The sequence below is a fragment of the Brachyistius frenatus genome, unplaced genomic scaffold (assembly GCF_029030835.1).
Source record: "Brachyistius frenatus isolate BFR_SWC_R1_liver_20210118 unplaced genomic scaffold, ASM2903083v1 Contig_24, whole genome shotgun sequence".
Classification (NCBI taxonomy): Eukaryota; Metazoa; Chordata; class Actinopteri; family Embiotocidae; genus Brachyistius; species Brachyistius frenatus.
In genome coordinates, this window is record NW_027210623.1 from 195,528 (window position 1) to 215,976 (window position 20,449).

The 20,449-nt window shown below is 39.1% G+C and overlaps 2 protein-coding genes across 3 annotated transcripts in view; both read right to left on the minus strand.

The window, feature by feature from the left end:
- Nucleotides 1–6,033, minus strand: part of tub (TUB bipartite transcription factor) — a 44,505-nt gene extending 38,472 nt beyond the window's left edge. Inside the window, exon 1 of one of the 2 annotated variants that reach the window (XM_069697593.1) lies at nucleotides 5,773–6,033. In XM_069697593.1, the coding sequence (XP_069553694.1) occupies nucleotides 5,773–5,828 (56 nt within the window). In that variant the 5' untranslated portion in view covers nucleotides 5,829–6,033. The remainder of the gene's footprint in view (nucleotides 1–5,772) is intronic. The other variant, XM_069697594.1, reaches the window with a different exon arrangement.
- Nucleotides 6,034–8,153: 2,120 nt separating this feature from the next.
- Nucleotides 8,154–20,449, minus strand: part of rras2 (RAS related 2) — a 30,039-nt gene continuing 17,743 nt past the window's right edge. The window contains exons 2-6 of the mRNA XM_069697596.1: nucleotides 15,541–15,628; nucleotides 15,109–15,211; nucleotides 13,156–13,264; nucleotides 11,495–11,613; nucleotides 8,154–10,218 (exon numbers count right to left, since the gene is read on the minus strand). Of these exons, the coding sequence (XP_069553697.1) occupies nucleotides 10,131–10,218; nucleotides 11,495–11,613; nucleotides 13,156–13,264; nucleotides 15,109–15,211; nucleotides 15,541–15,628 (507 nt within the window). The 3' untranslated portion in view covers nucleotides 8,154–10,130. The remainder of the gene's footprint in view (nucleotides 10,219–11,494; nucleotides 11,614–13,155; nucleotides 13,265–15,108; nucleotides 15,212–15,540; nucleotides 15,629–20,449) is intronic.

Consider the following 20,449-nt stretch of genomic DNA (forward strand, 5'->3'; position numbering starts at 1 on the left):
ATCAAATAGCTCTTCACTCCCAGTTCAAGACAGTTTAAGATGGTACACTCAGTCTGAATTGCATCAGTCAGATAGTATAGGCTGTTTACTAAATAGGTCTACAGGAGAAATCTTAATCTTAGTAACTTTTAGATTATGATTTTGCCACACTGGCTGAATAATTACATACCCTGATTGGGAGGCCGAAGTAAAAAAAAAAAAATGGGATACTTTTATAGCATCGACCGAAATGCTTTGGTCCTATCCAGTATCAAAAAAAGCTTTATCATTCAGTATTAAATTTCAATACTTACCATAACTTCAGTTACGTTTACACAGGAGTAAAATTTCATCGGTATTAATGAGCCACAGCATTTACCATACATAGCCTCTTCTTGGAGATAATAATAATCACTCAGTCTCCACTTAGGTAAGTAAATGTCACCCAAATGGCTTCTCTCCCTCTCACTGTCCGGCTCTGCTGCTCAGTGTGTTCAGTTATTCCTCTTCCTCCTGGAGTAACAATCCAACATGATATAAATGCTATTCTCCTTTTCCGTATCTCAGAAAAATAAAAAAAATAAAAAAGTCAATCCATAGCGAGCACTCAATGAATCGTCCAGCCACAGTCACGTCACAAAATCTTACGTCACTTTTTTCACACTAAATGTTGGTCACCTTGCACGCCCTCAATGACTTTCTCTAGCCGGGTAGTTAGCATCTACCAACAGGAGACATTTATGGACCATCAGTGAACCATAGTGGATATGGACAACTTGCATTTAAGCCGTTTGACGGACATTTGTTAATTGCAGCGTTACACTCTTTCATGAAAACTAAAGAGTTGTACAGTAATACGTAGCCTAATGTAGTTTTCTGTTTCTTAAAATGGACTTTTAAAAAAAAAGGCATCAAAAAAGTGTCATTCGGGAACCCGTATTGAAGTTAAGGGATCAACCATTTCTGAATGATAACCCAGCCCTCCAGTCTGTCTTAAGAGTAAAACATCCTTTCAAACTTTACACTGTTAATGACAACCACATTGAACATTTTTCTCTACACTCTCCCTCCAGCCCACTCTTGTCTCTGATGGGTTTTGTTTTTTTCTTACTTTAAATTTCATTTCTTTTATTATTGTCTTTGGATGAATCAATCTCAAACCTTTTATTTACTTATCTACAGTTTCCAACCGGTTCTTTTGTGACTCATTTTAACACCACCTACAATGGCCCAAACACACAATGGATTCAGGCGCTCTGTATATTTCTAACCGGTGTCAGAAATCTGATACTTGACACAGTGTTCAATTTTTACGCAGAAAAATTTATTATACTGTAATTAAAAATTAAAGGTAGCATACTTTCTCCTTAGATTTGGGCTTAAGTCGGTGGAGAGTTGCGTACACACAAAATGTCTTACTACCGACAATCAACAGTTCTTGCTGTGACAAATTGTATGTGTGATCACATGCTTGCAGGTATAATCACACCTCGGATCAGTTCGAATTTCTAGCACCCATCTATTTCGTAGAAGGAGAAAAGAGCTGAACGTGTATTTTCTATTTTTGGTTTTTCACACTTCAGATAACACCTCCAATCTGATCTGAAACCAAATTAGGATCAGCAGTTAAAAACAATACATTTTATGAGAATACCTCAAACCCAGCACAGCGGAAATTCTGCAGCAATAATGCAGGCTCGACAATATTATCTACAGAGCAAACAATGCAAAGCCTCCTAACAAACACAGACTTCTGGTACATCCACATCCATCCATTATCTTTAACCACTTTATCCTGTTGTGAGCCTATCCAGCTCACTTTGGGTGAAGGCAGGGTTCACCTGGACAGATCACCAGTCCATCACAGGGACAACACGCAGAGACGGACAAACAAAGCCCATTCACACTCTCACTCACACCGAAGGGACATTTGTAGAACCACCAGTTAACCTGACATGCAGGTCTTTGGACGGTGGGAGGAAGCCGGAGTCCCCGGAGAGAACCCACGAAGCCACAGAGAACATGGAAACTCCACATAATAATACTAATACTAATAATAATTAATAATATTAATATAATAATAAGCAAAGTGCATCCTCAATAACTTTTGACACAAAACATGAGAGCAGGGGAAAGCAGTTAAATCTCTGGTTGTGTTCTTCTGGCTAGTTTCAGCACCACAGTCAACATCTGGTTGGAGAGTCAGTGAAAACAACACCTGTGCTTTATGATCAGGGCTTTGAAATGAGTGATTACAAACAAAGAAACAGAGTTAACTTTACTGTACATGATCCTAGAGTTAATTATTTTCCATCAGGTCAGTTATTTTTTTTTTAACAATAATTAGTGAAGAGGGTGCTGCAGGTAAACTACTGCACAGTAAAAACACTGTAAAATAAAAAAATAATGCTGCCGCAGATTGGTACTCAAGAATGTTAATTTATAAACAGTAAACGACGTGATGTTTTTTTCTCTTAAAAAACCCAGAACAACCAATGAGAGTGTCATTATAGTATTGAATCAATAAGCAGTATCATTAACATTGTAATGTATTTATAACACACACACACACACTTAATATATGGCAGTACATATACCGGAGCGGCCTGCCCTAAAGTATATGTGGGAAACACTAAGTGCCATAAAATCGAATGTGAAAAAAATATTTACGAAATATAAGAAAGCTAAATGGAGAAATTAATGATCCCCACTATTATAAAACAGCAAATCGTTTGCTTTGACAGAAACAAAGCAGGACTGAACAAAACAAGTCAATAGGAGAGACGGGCCTCTGGCGTTTCATGTGATTCTCATCTCAATATCAACTGCAGCTGAGAAGAGATGTTGTAATTCATAAACAGTTAGCTACTTGTCACTTCTTACAATACCCACAGTTCTTGCTTTCACTGGGGTCAGGTGTCTATCCAACTCATCATCAGGTCCAACAATGACAGACGAAAATGAAGGAGATATTTAGTACAAGCTGCACCTCTTCTCCTGTGTTTGATGGGGGACCACGGTGTACACAAGGATATTCACACTGGCCTTGGTTAAAAACATGAGATGCTGCCGGCTCTAAATTGTATCTTGTCAGCCCACCTTGCCGCTCCATCTCCAGGATACAGTGTTTACCGAGTAGGTGCCAGGACACCGTGTGATTGTAAGTACTGTAGGTCCAGGAACAAACCATGAATTACAATGCCTGCAAAAACTCATTAATACGACATGACCACGCACCTAGAAACGGAGGAGAATGTTTGAGGATGATCAGTTTATGTTGCATAATCATCAGCTCATCATCCAGGATCAAAATTTTTAAAAAAAGTAATAAACAAATATTTAGAATGACTAAATATTTGTTTAGTTTTAAATCCCTTAAAGTGCAATACCACTCAGGACTACTAGGGGTTGCTACCTAAAAGCCCGTGGCTCCATAGACTCTCATTCAAAAAGTGTAAACTTCTCTCCTGGAATACTGTACATAGTCAATAAGTCCTCCTGGTGTCATTATTTAAATTCTATCCCTCTGATCAGTCCAGTCAGGTTTCCCATATATAAGTGGCCAGGCATAATGTCAGGCTTCTTGGTCAGATGGAGTCAGATGCACCGCTCGTTCCTCCCCAGCTCGTCCAAATATGTCCACCTCTGACCAAAAAACTGAGATGGCCACAGCCAAATGGTTGCCGCTTCCTTTGAGCTCAATTTTTAAACATTTGTCATGGACCTTCATTTTTAAAGGTCAAATTAAACAGTTTAATTTGGTGTTTGCCATATTAGGTTAGGTTAGGTAGTTACTTTATTAATCCCCGAGGGGAATTTTTTTTCACTACAGCAGCATACAGGAAGCAATCAGATAATAATAGAATAATAGAAAGCAATAAAATAGCAGTAAAATAGCAGTAAAAATATTAACCAAAGAAGACAACGTTATCCTACTAATTTCGACTAGCAGCTATCATCTGAAATACTAATTATGAGCTGTTGCCTGTGTTCATTTAATTCGTTGGCAAAACTAATAAATTACATTTGGCTCATAAACTTCCATTAAGTTTCAGAACACTATTCTCAGTTATCAGATTGTTTGGGACAGTTTTGGAGCTGTCTCAGTGACTGTGACACCTTAGATGGGACAACCAGCTTGCCATGGCTGAAATCTATTCACATAACACCACATACATTTGCTAAACTTATCAACCTAATTTGGAAATAAAGTGAGTTAAGTACACCACTAATCCCGTTTCATAAAGGCCCATCATCCTGGTGTTCTCACTTGTTTTGGCTCATTAGACCTCTACGCAGGTTGACAGGGAAAATAGTACATGATATTGTAATAGATGCACCTCCTTGAATGCACAGAATCTGGTAGGCTACTTACAGACTAGAACCGGTTGAACGCAGTAAATATATAATATTTCACAGTACTGTAACAATCCTTAGGAGGCAAAGAGACCACTGGCTCTGGCAACAGTCTCTTGGGATGTCCAAGCGCAGATTCAGAATACCAATTATACTTTCTCAGCCAACATATATTGTGCTGTGAAGATAAAAAAAAAAAAAAAAAAAAAAAAACCCTCCTCTATTGTGCTGCTGGTGATCAATGATATAACGACGCTACTATCAACCATCCATTCTGTTCCCAATTTCAGGCTCAGCGTGACAAAGGAGGAATTGGTCAGTTAATGAAGAATTGTGTGATTTCAGGTGTGTTGGCTGGAAAGTATTTCTGGAGATATTTGTAACAAATGTGATGTCAACTGCTGGATAAACTCAGAGCAATGAATCTGTTTACTTGAACATACTTACATTATTCCTCCTCCGTGTTAGAACTCCTTTCAGTAGTCATGACCATTCAGAGACTGACTCATTCACACTTACAGCGTGACTGACATTATGATGATGACATCACACACACAAAATGGACATTTTGTTGTTTTCATTTTCAATTTAATACAAATATATCATGAATCACACGTTTGTAAACAAGTCTCTTCTCAACGTTTTTGTTTTTGTTTTTTTCATCATTAAAAAAAATGCAGTTTTGTCAAGCTGAGGACCACCATGGTTTTACAGGGTAGGTTCATCATTTTTCATCTCTTTGAATTTGTACCCAAATGTGGGGTCTTGATCACAGTCACCCCTACTGAGACAGAGTCTGCCAACTTCCCTCCTAATTATTCCGGCACTGGGATTGAACCACTTTCTTACCACTGTTATGATGATTTTTTTTTGTTGCCTCATACAGCAAATAAACAATGTCACTTCTCCAGCACACAGTCTATAACATTATTTAGTATCAAGTGGTAGATATAGATAGATAGATAGATAGATAGATAGATAGATAGATAGATAGATAGATAGATAGATAGATAGATAGATAGATAGATAGATAGATAGATAGATAGATAGATAGATAGATAGATAGATAGACCTTCTGAATATTATGAAAATGCAATAACAGAGTAAATTGCATGAAGTATAAACAAGCCATATGTGAATGTTTTGGTGATGGTGGTCCATAGGAGATTTGAATACACCATAAACATACAGGCAGAGTGAAGCAAACATCCAGTGTATCGGCCAGCAAACACCATATGAAGCTGAATAAACTCACATCGCATCTCATTTCCAAATCCGTTGCACCTGTCAACTCATTCCGCAGGGGGGTGGGGGGTTCCCACCAAGATGAAGCCTCAACATTTACAACATCGGCCTTGCTTGACAGTACAAGCGAAACGCACCACACTAGATAGGGCTTTCAGACGTACACTCGTTATGATGGGTGAGCTCGCTTACCTGTCATAACTCCATCTACTGTAAGACATGCTCCTGTTGCTGCTGACTCCCTCCATGTCCCCGGAGTGGATGGGATGGACTGGACGGTTAGACGGCACAAAAAAACAAAACAAATCAAAGCGCAAAACGCTCCTCTGTCCTTGCTTTACTAATGCAAACACGAATTAATGGAATCGCCGTTAAGTGAATGAGCAGAGAGGCTGAACACGGCCAGACGCTCTCCTATATGGACTATACCACCACAGAGAGGGGAGCGCGAGCTGTCAGCTCACAGTGCACGCGCAAGCTGCCGATTTAATTCATTCACGATGAGGACTCGCAACGCTGATCAATTTCACTGGCAGAATCCCCAGCGGCTGTCTGTCGGTAGCCCCGCCCACACTTCAGCCCTGATAAATCAGTCCGTACCAGTGGATGACACTGTGATTTGTTTATTTTGGTTGTTGGCATGTCAGGACACCTGACAGCCAACAGGAAACACTGAACCTCAATCGCTCACCAGTGCAAGGCGTACAGCTGTGCCAAAGCCCATATACACAGCAATGTTCTGAATTAAATGTATGTGGGAGTCATTTTCACATGTTTCACAGTGTCGGGCTCACATAAAGCTCATTGCCTATCGTATGTATGTTAGGACTGCTGCTTCTCAAATATGAATAACAGTGATTATGTGTAAAGAAGGAGACGCTTAAAAATAATCATCATATGGTGAACTCCAGAGAGGTGGAAACGAAAGCAAAAGGCATGCAAGGGACACTCTTGAGAAGCCATTTCAATAGTCCTTCACCTGAGCCAACACATTACCATAAACACTGCTGGAGCTATGGTGGTCCTCCTTCAACCTTCCCTTTTTTTTTTCTCTCTAGTTCTGTCTTTGTGATTCTTAAGGACACTTAAAATGGAGATCATTTTATCTTCCTGTTTTCACTATTCTGAGGAAGCAAATATCACTGAGGTTCGTATGATTTGATGAACACTTTCAAGTTGAAAACAAAAGATCTCTACACCAAATATACAAATAATGACACATGTACTAATAAGAAAGTGTTATACATCTAATGCACTCTGTTTCAATGAGCCCATTATTACAGTTTAACATTTTAAAGTGCTGAAACCCATGCAGTGCAATATGATCACAGGAGATGTTTGAATGTTCAAGCTGCAGTTGCACATTGTCTTCAACAGTAAAGCATCTCCTGAATCCAAAATCAATCACAAAGGTTTGGAAATGTAGCAAAGCTGTGGAGAGTAATGCATTTCCCCATCAGAATAAAGAAGCCCTATTTTCACAGGTCAAATGGCTTTTCAAATTACACATGATGATGCTCTATTTTATGGGTTTTGTGAAAAGACAAAATTCAAAGCTTTTCATGGTGGCACATCAATTTACAAAGACTCTTTATGAGAAATATTTTTTATTTGTCACCCATCTTTATGTCTCTGAGTTATGTAATATGTACCTTAACCGCTGCCGGTTCAAGCGTTTAACAGTACTTCCTTTGTCAAAACAGTCACCTTGTGATCAAATATGTGTTTGCATGTATTGGGTTTCCTTTTGCACAAGTGTGTGAATTTGTCTACTTTTCTTTCATTGGGTTCAATCCATGTCAACACTCCTTCAGGACATGGGATACATGCTATTCTTAGGCATACACTTGAGAGTTTCTATGTCACACTCTCCTCATGGAAGAATGTGTTTTCTTTTTATAATCACTCACAACATCATTTAGCGGATGTAAATTAAGGCACATATGATGTTAGCATTTTGATATTGCTTTAGGACGTATCAAATTGTGCAGCTCCTGGGAGCTAATTAAAGAGTTTATTAGATCAGTTTCTGTCATTAATGTTCAGGCTGCAGATAATTTTTTTTGTTCTGCTGTCAAAGGCTCAAAATTGGACGAGGCAAAGAGAAGACGGTCGGTATGTTTAGAGGTGGCTCACTTGAGGGTCTGGCCTAGATGTGTATTTGAACACAATTAGAAGAAGTTCATGTTATATGTTGCCCATTAAAATGATATTTCTCCTACTGTTGACCCATACTGTGACAACAAAACGCTACAACAGCCCAAAAGTCTTTTGAGAATTCAGAAATTTAACAAAACATGAAAAGTTTTGACCAATTAATGTGGACTGACAAAAAGGATTGTTAAGATATCGTTCAAAGAGCTAATCCATTCCTGCTCCTGCCTCACTGCTCCCTGAAGTATGAGTGGTCATATTGATTATATGATACCAGTTAGAGTGATACTGTGAGTAATGATGGGGTACGGCATGGATTTCTTGAATCCTGTCCTTCACAGACTGACAGCAGAGTTACATCTCGCTGACACAAGATTCAAGTCTGTGCAGCATTTCCCAAAGAAAGATTCTCTACCCCCTCCAGCTCAATGACAGATTTTATTTTAGCACCAAAAGCTAGACACAGGGCAAAAGACACTGATATGGAAGAAAAAGAAAAAAACAGTATGATTTGGATGCACACTAGGATTTGCAATAAGATGGGAAGTGGGGTTTTTTCAAATCTCAGTGATTATAATAATTCATTTGTGTGATTTAAAGCTCCTATGTGAAGACTAAAATCATTTCTAAAACCCTCTCCTATTGAACTGGCATTTTACACTCCGAGCTAGTGGTAAACACCTCACGATAAATAGATTCTCCATTTCTAAGCCACAAGAAGAAAATAACATTCTTGGTCACATCTATGTAAAGAATCCTAATTTGCAAATTTGGGCCAACAGTCATCTTCAGTTTAAAATAATCAAGAGAATTAAATATTCTTCTTTACATATATACACAGCTGTGCTGTGAACATGTATTCACTTATAAACATATAAAAATATTTGTCAACTTGTTTGATAAGAAAATAATGTATAAAAGTAGAGTAGAAACATTTAATCAAGTCCATTACTTCCATCATCAGATTTTCTTGTTGTTTATATTACAAGATGATGATATGAAAAAACAACGGCAGTACTTCATTTGAAAGCCTGAACAGAAGTACAGAATTGGAAAGGGAAGGCAGAACATTATTGTGTGTCTGTGGTGATGATAGCTCCACAGGTGGCAGGTCCAGTGAATTCATGTCCCATTGGAGATGGGTTGTCTTACGATGTGCATCTCAGTGCTTTCATTTGTCCTGGTTTTCCGACTGGCAGACCACTGGGGAAAAAAACTTGTGTGACAGAATAACTCAAGGAGACAAAACAAATGCATTGCCACTGTGTTACTGGAATGATGTAACAGTTATTTGATCTAAATCGCAGACTAAACGTTTGAAAGAAGTGACGCCTTACATTGGAATGATCTGAACTAAAGTGAGCTCTGAAAGCGTCTAGATTTGAAACAAATAGATTTGTTAATATTGCTTGTCAAAAGTTCAATATGGAGCAGTGTTCAGTTTCAATCTATAATCATGTTAGTTTTCAAAGCTACACAATGTGCTACCAATAATTTTGTCTCTACTGACTTTTAGAATTCAGAAAAATGTATGACGTCCAATATCTACTGAACCGCCACCTTCGAAGGAGGAAATTTAGACAAATTTGATACTTCCAGTTCTATGAGGAGAAGGAATAGGATAAATCATTCAATCTATAAGACTTTAAAAAAAAAATCAAATACAGTAGACACTCCATATTTGGCAATTTAAATGAAAGCAGGAACCACAGAAAAAGTAAAGAATCCACTGCAGAATGCCAGAAACTTCTATCATTATAGCTTTAAGGGCTGTCTAGGCATTATATTTATATACATACTTATATATTCAATTTCATATATGCAAAACCAAACTCAACCTCACACACTGTACTGTGGTGATTTAATAGGTCATTAGAAATACACTTTGAAAATCACAACAAATGTCACATATGTACAGTAGCAGATTAGCACATGGGAGTAAAGGTGGATATGGCACAACATACACAAAGCTTCATAAGATAATCTCTCTGCTCTGGTCAGACATTGGAAACTAACGAAAGTCATTAACATTCTGGATATATAGTTTTCATTCAATCTCGGTAGCAAGTACAAATATCACTACAAGGCAAGAGAAGTCCTTCAGAGTACAAAACATTAATTTGTCAGGTTGATTTAGAAGGCAATGTTTAGTGTTGGGACTCTCTCATGTGAATTAGATTACGGCTGAAGGTAGAGTGGTGTTAAAAATTTGGCATTGTCAGTTGTCCATAGCGATGTCCTGGGAACAGCAGTTCCTGGTGAAAGTATCTCAGGAAAGGCCGTCTGAAGTCATGCATGTGGAGAAGGCAGCGGTCAGTCATCCACTAAGGATGTGATGTCAGGCAGAGTGGGTGGGGTGGTAGAGTAGCTGCATGAGTTACAGTGATAAGGCCGACTCAGACGATCACACAATGGCAGCCGCTCTTGTCTTTATCATTTCTTGTAGGCTCTGGCGACGGTGGACATTCCTGTTCTTGAAATTTCCTGGGAGTCCAGAGAGAGCAAAACTATCAGGACACACTGGACTGTGTACTTTTAGGGTCATTCTTTATTTTTTTGAATAGATCTGGGGTTTTTTTTTATAAAAAAAAAACTATTTTAAACACATCAGTGACATTTTGTTCACCAAAAGCAGTTAAGATATCTATGAATCCATCTTTTCTCACAGCTCAGATTTCCCTGTCCTCCACAGGCAGTTTTAAAAAGTATTTACATAAAATTTGCATTATTCATAACCGCATACTCCAATAAATTGGAATGCTACCCAATGAATAATGCAAATTTACTGCTGCCGCATCTTTACCAAATTAAATGGCTGCAACTGGACACGTAAGACTGTAAAGAGCAACCTATGACCTAGACTGTAACCGTGAATCAAGGAGAAGAAGCTGCTGTTGCAGAGTGGTAACATCTAGACTAAATTATTTTTATTTTTCCTAACAGAATTTTTTTTTTTTTTTCAAAGAGGCCAGAAGTCATGATCTTAGCTTAGCCTTTCGCCAATAAAACTTTCAAAATAAATTAGGAAGACAGAAGAGGTAATATTTAGTTGTTTTACAGCACACCATCTCCCTAATCTGTCCCAGAACTCCTGCTTCATGTTTTGCACAAGTCAAGCATTTTAAAACAAGTGATAAATAGAAAATTAAATGTCTTCATCATTGTTTTAACAGGCATGAAAACACTGATTTTTCAGCTGAATTTAGAAAACATTTTGGTTATTTCTCTCAGATTTCTGTCTGAATCAAAATTTTGCAATATTGTATTGCCGGGGCAACTGTGATCACATCTGATCAACCCACACTCCCACAGAATTGACAATCCAGATTTTAATGTTAAACTCCTGATACTTACAGTATATATCTAAAGCTTTTATACACAACTTTTAAGTTAATTGTTGCTTATTAAGTCGTGATTTTTTTGAAACTATTTGTGGAGGACATTTCAAGATTTTATTTTTGGCTAGCTGACAGTAAAAGGTGAGAGAGACATGGAAACAGCATGCAACAAAGGTCCTTGGTAGGACGTGATCGGGGAGCATTGGGATCATGGTTGGCGACCTAAACGCTGCACCACTAAGATGCTACCGGGGCAGTCATGAACATCTAATGTTACAGCAACATGTATTATACCTTTACTGTACTCTGCATGATTAACAGTTACCATAGAAATGACTGGTTCTCTTTTTCGCCATTGTCATACTTTTAAAAATCTCCCGCATGAGGACAGCATGTAGAAGACGCCTTCATAAAGCACCTACCTGATTACTCTAACCAGCTCATGAAAAGCCTGGTCTACGTTCATTCGGATTTTGGCCGATGCCTCCATATATGTGACCTTTAATTGTCTGGCCAGCTGCTGGCCCTCTTCATGGGTAACCTAAAGAAACAGAAACAAGACCATGATGATGGGACGAACCTTGAATGGTCTGGCACAAGTAAAATCATTTTCCAGTACCATGACTACTGTTGGATTATGATCTCAGTTCAGTAAAATAAACAATATTTTCAGATTATTTCTTTTTGAGTATTCGCTTCATGACAGTGTGATGATTGATATTTATTATATACATAAATCCATAGTTACAATTTTCAGAACTGTCATAGTTTTATCTCTCATTTTGTTGTTCGTGATGACCAGCCAGATTAATTTATCTAGTGTGTAAACTAATAATTCTTACAGGAACAACAAAATTTTTGTAATGAATTATCTGAGCAAACCAAAAAGCTGTAGGTGTAAAACTGCAGCAGCACTTGAGTGATACCTGCACGTGACTAGTATGCACTACGTACCACATATGTTCAAGCCTTCAAAATGAAAATGACCCTTATAACACTGAATTAACTTTCCAATTTGGATCTGTTACACAGTCAAAACTAAATATATATATATATATTTATTTATTTTTTATTTATTTTTATTCAATTGATGGGATTTAATAGTTGCATTTATGGTCAGATTTTCTTCTTTCTCTAAATCTCGTCATTCTGAGTAATTGTTCAGAATTTTTTTTTTTTTTTTTTTTTTAACCCTGTGGAGATCCTTCCTTTTCATTATCTAATGTGCTGTGGGACTTTAACGTCCACATCAAGATTGAAGCAATTTAATTAGTATGTAGAACAAATCTGCTGAAACCTGCCTTTGCCTTTGTCCTCTTTGCGACATGGCTGTACGTATAATCTGAAACTGAATATGGCAAAAAATGATATCCAAAGATAGACTATATATGGTGACTAAAGAGATGAAAAAGTGAATAATGTAAAATAAACTGCCAACTCTAATTGTCTGTTTGACATATTGCTTTGCCATGTTTGGTAGATATTAATAACAATAATGGAAGCTAATATAAAAATAGAACTTTTCAGGGTACCATTTATTTACAGTTTGAGTCATAATGTTTACGCTTCTATTACTGAGCTATCATCTAGGTAAATATGTCAAGTATATCAAGTTGTCCTCATTGTAAGGCAGTAGAAGAATAAACCAACATAGGTTTGAGTCACAATATGCTTGCACTCCTAAAAACTGACCATGTGGATAAAACTCATCAATAGCAACTGGCTGTATGTGCCTGCAAGATTCTAGTTGACCACCAGGGGATGATGTGGATTCACTGGAGGAAGTGACAACTGACTGCAGACCAACAGCCAGAAAATTCATCATTTCGTTTCACCCACTCCCTCTTCCATCCATCCATCCATCCTCCCCTCTCGAGACAAGGGTTTCTACAGCCTCTTTTTTATTCTTTCATTCACATCCTGTTGTATCTTTGCAGCTAGCAGCAGCTGCAACGCTTCCACACTCAAGTATGCAAATGTCACTCCTCCAGACTGGTTGATATTATCTCTTCAGATGATCAAACTGGATATAGCTGTGTGTGTCAGTGAGTTGGTTCAGATCTCTGCAGTCTGTTGGACTTACTTGTCTCTGTAGTTCCAGATCTGCTTTGTTTCCTACAAGGATCATAGGGAACTCATCTCTGTCTTTGACTCGGAGAATTTGTCTTTGGAATTTGTAGATTTCTTCAAAGCTGTAAATCATATTACACGGTGTTAAGTGGTGTTTTCTGAACAGACAAGTTATACAATATTTTGTTAGATGCATACATTCATCTGAAAATGTGCTAAATGATCCCCCACTATCAACCACACAAACAGAGCCATCACCCAGGAGTCGGGGTCCGACTGAAAGGTTGAACATGTCACGGAAAAGTCAGCCACACTATTACAGAAACACAACTGTGTTTATCTAAGGCTCTACTCTGTGCAATGACCTGACTCTTGTCCCACTACAATGCAGACAGATGGCACATTTTCAACTAAATAGCAAATAAAGATGTCAAGTTGAGAGGTAAAAAAAAAGAGGCAGAATGCAACCACAAACCCAGGATGGCATTCCAGCCATGGGCCCACAGACAGCTTGGTGAGTACATAGTAAATCTGGAAAGACTTGACTAATATAAATGGAGGAAGGAAAGACTGTTTACAACATAAACAGTGCAGGGGGTGGGGGGGGTAAGAGAATGCAGCTCACTGCACTGGTGGGCAGGGACACAACTACAGAGAGGATGGGTACAAACAGACAGCAAGAACACTATACAGTTTATCATAAAAACAAAAAAATATCTAAAGAGTGACTTCAAGGAGAAGTGTAAAAAAACACACAAAAAAAACCATGTCATCTTGTTTTGAATATTTTCATGAAATCAAACCCCACTTATAATTGGCATTTTAAAAATATCATTGATTTTTCATTTTGCCTGCGTTAACAGTATTAGTGGAGATACAGACAGAAAATGAGGAGGAGGATGACATGCAATAGACTTGTAGGCTGCTGGGAGTTGAACTGTAGCCATAACAGCTATGTGTGGTGCCTTAACCATTCGTTTTTATTGGTACTGGTGGAGTCTGTCATTTCTTCACCTACAAAAGCACGAGGGATACACTGAAAAACACTGTCGGCATGTATTTTATCAAATTGATAGCAGCCTCACTGTTGACTGCTCACCCTCCTTTCTTCATCGAAGCTAACTCAATTTGCTCGGCAGTGACATAAACACATACATCTGCTGCACATCTGTTGTATTTCTGACAAAAGAGCAGGTGGGTTTAGGTATGCTGACTATTAAACCACACTTGCTGTTACCAAGGTAACCACAGGTGTCAGCAGGTCCACCCGGAAACGAAAATGAAAATAAATTATTGCACTTCAACTGTATAGAATAAGTTGAATGTAAATATTCTGGATATATTGCGAATATTTTTTTACACATCTCCTTGAAATTCAAACAAACATATTTTGTATCTTTGGTAAGTAGAGTTGAAAGTAACTTGAGTTTAAATGAAAGTTGTGGGAGTTTAAACAATGTTAAGCTGCAGGGTGAGTTTGACAGCAGTGAGTCAGTTGGTTAAATAGGTTAAAGGACTGTTTGTGCCCAATAGTGTTGTTAGTATATACATACATATGTGTTGTTAGTACATACATGGAGAGTTCAAAGGGTATAAAATTATTGTAAAGTCCCTAAAGTTGAACATGTATCTAAAGATGTCTCTGTAGTAGCCCACATACTAGTGCATGGGCTTTAAAAATAAAGTTAAGGGACGTCAATAGGTGAATTCAAGAGAACAAAATAATGGAGGAAGTCTTAAGAACAAAAGATAATGACAAGAACAACAGCGAGGTCCGGAAGTACAAGTAGCAACAAGTGAGAGTATCGGTGCAAGATTTATGGTTTTAGTAGAGGCAGGGGAGGAGAGGGGAGGGGGAGGAGAGGGGAAGGTGTGGGATTGTGAACAGTAAACAGAGATGCACAAACAGAAAGAAAAGACAGAGTGAGTGTGGAGATGTGCGCACACGACGAAAACTGTCACTTACCTTCCTCTGTCAGTGACGGAGAAGACGAGCAGGAAGCCCTCCCCTGTCCTCATGTATTGTTCTCTCATGGCTCCAAACTCTTCCTGTCCAGCCGTGTCGAGGACTAGAGAGCAACACACACACACACACACACACACACACACACACACACACACACACACACACACACACACACACACACACACACACACACACACACACACACACACACACGGAGTAACTTGCAGCAAAATAAACTTCCAAAATCAGTTCCTCAGGTGGGATATAAAGCACCAGAAACGTAGAAATGACCCATGTGTGTGTGTGTGTGTGTGTGTGTGTGTGTGTGTGTGTGTGTGTGTGTGTGTGTGTGTGTGTGTGTGTGTGTGTGTGTGTGTGTGTGTGTGTGTGTGTATTTACTCTGGTAATGTTTGCTCAGTTAAGTGCACTTACTGTCGAGCCTGGCCGCCCTTTCGTCAATCACACACTGCTTGGTGTAGGAGTCTTCAATTGTGGGGTCATAGTCGGTAACAAAGTACGACTGCAGGAGAGAAAGAACAACACAAAAGAGACTGTGAATATTTTGTCGGCATATTAAGTGTAAATAGATGAAATATAGAAGCTGTGATTATGTCTGGCGTCTGAAATTGTGTCAGGATGAGGCAGGAGCTGTGTTGGTAGAAGCTACCTGGGTAGAGTATTCATTATATACTGATCTTTGCAGCGAGTACATGAGACACTAACATACTTTACGGTTTCATACCAACAGTAAATGAAGCGGCGTTACAATTAGACAGCAAAATGTTTGGTGTGTGTTTTCTGCGGTGTTTCCAGAGCTGTCACACCACCATTCAGAGAAGCTTTTCCATTGCCTTGTGCATTGCATAAAGTATATCCAACCAGAGAACATTTAGAAAATCTAAGCTTTTAGTATTTTTGAGCAACAACATACCACCAAATATACTTAAATGCTGATTATATACTATGGATCAGCTGGCTTCAAAATGGATGGACATGGAAACAAACAGCTGGTCCTTGTGTTTTCGGGTTAAAAGAGCACAGACAACCTTATTAACCTCTACCTTTGCAACCAGGCTGCAGACAGGAGGTAAACACACAGTCTGCAGACACCTGCACAAAAAAATGTGAGCTAAATAGTCCCTCACAAAACAACCACAGTTTAGATTTCGACAGCAGGCTGGTCTTCATGCTAATAACACGTTTACAAGCTGTTTCCTCAGCTACAACGGTGGCACCACTTACTCCTGACGCCTTTGATTCTTTCACTCCGAGGCCAATCTCTGTTCTCTTAGTCACCTAAACTGGAAGGGTGGGGCCGGGGAGCCCGGAGGAGGAGTGATGCATTTTTTACATTTTTCCCATGTTTTGTAGTTCTCGCTCTCCTCTGGGACTAGTTAAGTGGTGACAGCTGAGGGGAGTGCTCGGGGAAAGTCAAACCAACACCCTAAAACAGACAGCGATCACGAGAACATAAAATCCACATTAATTTTCCTGTCATTCTAACAATAAGCCAAATTAAACTTTTACAGTTAGTCATGTTGGCGCGTGAAACTGTTATTTTATAACACAGGCAGTATAGTGCCTACGTGGGGTTATTTGAGAGAGCTGGCATTGGGTGTACTGAATGTCACTGTTTTGAGTAATAAGCAGACAGTTGATACAAATCAAAAACAGAAGCAGCTGAATCACTGTCTTAATTCTAAAATTAAGAAAAAAATAAAGAGCCTAACTGATTTCATGACCAGAATTGTAAACCAAATCAGCTTACACACATCAGTAGTTAGCAATGTTAGCCGATAAATAACAAGTAACTGTGATACAGAAATGCCAAAGATAAGCCACCATTTAGGGCTGGTTTCTTTTTTCTAAAATCCAAAATTAGTCAGTGCAGTCTCATACGTGGTAAAGAAAACAGTTGTTGTACTTGAAAAGGTGGAACCAGCAAAAGTTTGGCCTTTTTGTTGTAAATTGACCAAAACAAACACCATGAAAACAGTATCTAGTTATTGGAGCTCTATCACTTGCATTGTCCTCTGAAAGATGCTTGGGGCAAATAAATCCTGCTCAGTACATATTATATCTTGGTCAGAGAAAAAAATTCATGGGATCAAAATTGTTAAATGTTTATGTTACTGGCTGATATGTCATCATCACATTTCTTGAGCTCTCAAATATCAATATCAGCCAAGGCCTCTAAAATCCAGTATTAGTCAAGCTCTACTTCAGGTACGAAAGGTTTATTTTTCTAAAACCTCTTACATCTTCTGCATACAAATTCTTATTCCCACCTGCAGCTCTCCGTTGTTGCAGGAGATGCAAGCAATCTCTCCCTCACACTCCCCTGTCGCTCTGCAGCATGCACGTATGCTGCTCTGTGTCACATCCATCCACTGTTCACCATTCAATAATTCATCAGTAATACTGTGAGTTCGAGAACATGTTTCACTACGCTGCCAGGGTGCCTTCAGACGACGAGACAGAGACAGAAAGTGAAAGAGAAAAAAAGCTGCCTGTGTTTCTTGTCCCTCCCACCACCACCACCACCACCCACCACCAACACCAATCCGCCAGCCGTAGCTTCAGCCTCGGCCTCCCGTCAACCTCGTATTCCTATTCTGTCAACCTCGGGCAGCCGATTTGAGCAGCGCTCTCCTCTGGCTATTCCTCCCCTCCCTCCACATGCATGGGTAGTGTAGCTGATTGTTTCAGAGATGTTTCTCGTGATAGATGAGGCTGTTTTGCAATGCCAGCAGCACTAGAGCCAGCACTCTCAGGGCTGTAGCTCAGCCTGGCTGGGCTTTAGCTGGGCAGCAGTAGAGCAATGAGCTGGCTGAGGGAGTGCAACATGACTCAGGAGAGCTACCAATAACTACGTGACATAAGCCAGCCTGAGTCATGTCCAGTAATATGACCTATAAATCTGTATATTGGTCCATGACTTCATCAGATTTAACAGCTCTTCAAACAAAATGAATCAGCTGTACGTATCAAGTGAAAATTGTAAGTGGATTTTGGAGAGCAGTTGCAGCCATGGGTTACAACTACGTTCACCACTAGAGCCAGGGATCAAACCTCAGTACTTTTTGACTGCTGAACAAAACACTATATGTCAAATATCAAACACTGTCCTGAAAGTTAGGATGGAAGAGTTTTTTAAAAATATTTTCTTAACGTATTCTTTGATCAGATATTTACAGATTTAAGACGTGTTCTGTAAGGTCACAGTGACCTCAAATTTCCTCAAGGCATTCTCAAGATATTGTGTTCAAACGAATGTGACTGATATGAATTCACAATGGGCCTCATTCACCAATATCTTCTTAAGATTTGTCTTTAATTTGTTCTTAAGAAATGTCCTAAGTAAAAGTCTGCGTCAGATTCACCACGTGTTCTTAAACCCCGGATTTGTTCACACTTCTGTTCTTATATTGATAAATCCCACAATCCCTGTAAGTAGAAAGCGCCTGCCAGTTGTCCCTAATTAGCATAAGTAAATGCCCTGCCAATGCCCATAAAAGAGCGTGACACTGCAGTGCCGTGTGCACACGGAGTCACAGACAGTGAGGGAAAATAAAAAGAAGCATGTGATGGGATTGCTTGTTCAGTGAATGCTTTATCAGAAGAACGGCGAAAAAACAATTCTGTAAAAATAAGCAGCAGCTCGCAGACTGTGCCCTCCTGCAGCAGCACCTGCAGACATGCAGCCAGATCCTGTCCACCGGCCCCATGTCTGATTTTAGATGGTCCTGGACATCCAGGAGAGAACAGCCTCAACACTGGTTACAAGAAATTTAATAACAACATTTTTAGAAACCAAAAATACACTTAAGCGTCTTTGTTTTGTTAGTGATAACTTTCCTTCTTCAGATTAATTGTAACATATAAAGAATCACACTGTAAAAGTTAAATTAATTGTAATTTACAAACAAGTAATTCATTGCTGTCAAACCTGGAAGGCAGTTGTCAGGGTGTTTTATTCAAAACCATGATGGTTCGTAAAGTAATAAAAATAATCATTAAAACTAAAATATAATTGTAGATTAATTACTATAATATTATACAACTGTAGAATTGAAGAAAATGCATTAACAAATTATTTGGCACAAACATATCAGCACTCAGATGTGCGTACGTGTGCTCTTGAGCAGGGGTCTCAAACTTAATTTACTTGGGGGCCGCTGGAGACAGAGTCTGGGTGAGGCTGGGCCACATCGGGTATTCCACAAGAAAAGCTTTGTTAAAAAAATTCCAATCTTCTCAAATGTCTTTATTTTTATTTTTTTAACACAAAATAAGATGAAAAAATAAATAAACAAATTAAGAATGAATAAGTAAATAAATCAGTAATAAATAAAATAATAATAATTAGATTTCTCTAGTCAGCAACTATGTGTGGTTTCTTCAGTCTTCTATATCTGCAAAGGGCCTGCTGATGGATAATGCAGAGTGCAGAGCAATGGCCTCCTCTACACCCTCCTCTTCCAGTTTTTTTGGAACAAGTGCCACCAGTCCATTTTTCCTCCCTGTCATTGATGGCGCTCCATCGCTTGTTATTCCAACAAACCTCTTCCATGGCAAACCAGCATTCTCAATGGCATCACACAGCTGGTGAAATATCTCCTGAGCAGTGGTCTGGCCATGCATTGGGATTACTGTGAGCAACTCCTCTATCACTTCAAAATTGTCATCAATACCACGGACATACATTGCGAGCTGGGCAGTGTCTCTGATGTCTGTGGTCTCATCAAGAGCGACTGAGTATACGCTGAAATATTTGACTTTCTCACACAGTTGATCATAAATGTTACTTGACAGGTCAGAAATGCGCTCTGCTACGGTGTTGGCAGAAAGGCTGATGTTGCTAAACTGACCTTTCTTTTCCGGACAGACTATACTTGCAGCCTGTAATATGCACTTTTTGACGAATTCACCTTCTGTGAATGGCTTTCCCGCCTTAGCAATCATCTCACTAACCACGTAGCGAGCTTCGACTGCTGCATTATTCTCTTTGGTCGCTTTCTTGAAGAAATCTTGTTGCCTCAGTAGACATGTTTTAAGATTTGCAACCCGGTTGGCTCTCTCATCTCCCTGGTATTTTGCATACTCCTCAGCATGTCTAATTGTGTAATGACGTTTCAAATTGTATTCCTTGTGCACCGCAACTTTCTCTGTGCAAATAAGACACGTCGGGGTGCCCTTGTGCTCAACAAAGAAATATTGCATCTCCCACTTTCCCTGGAATTGTCTGTGCTCATCACCAACCTTTCTCTTCACTGCAGGCTTTGAAAAAGACATGTTTGGGGCTGTGGAATATATTTTAATTCCACTTGGTGTCACTGTC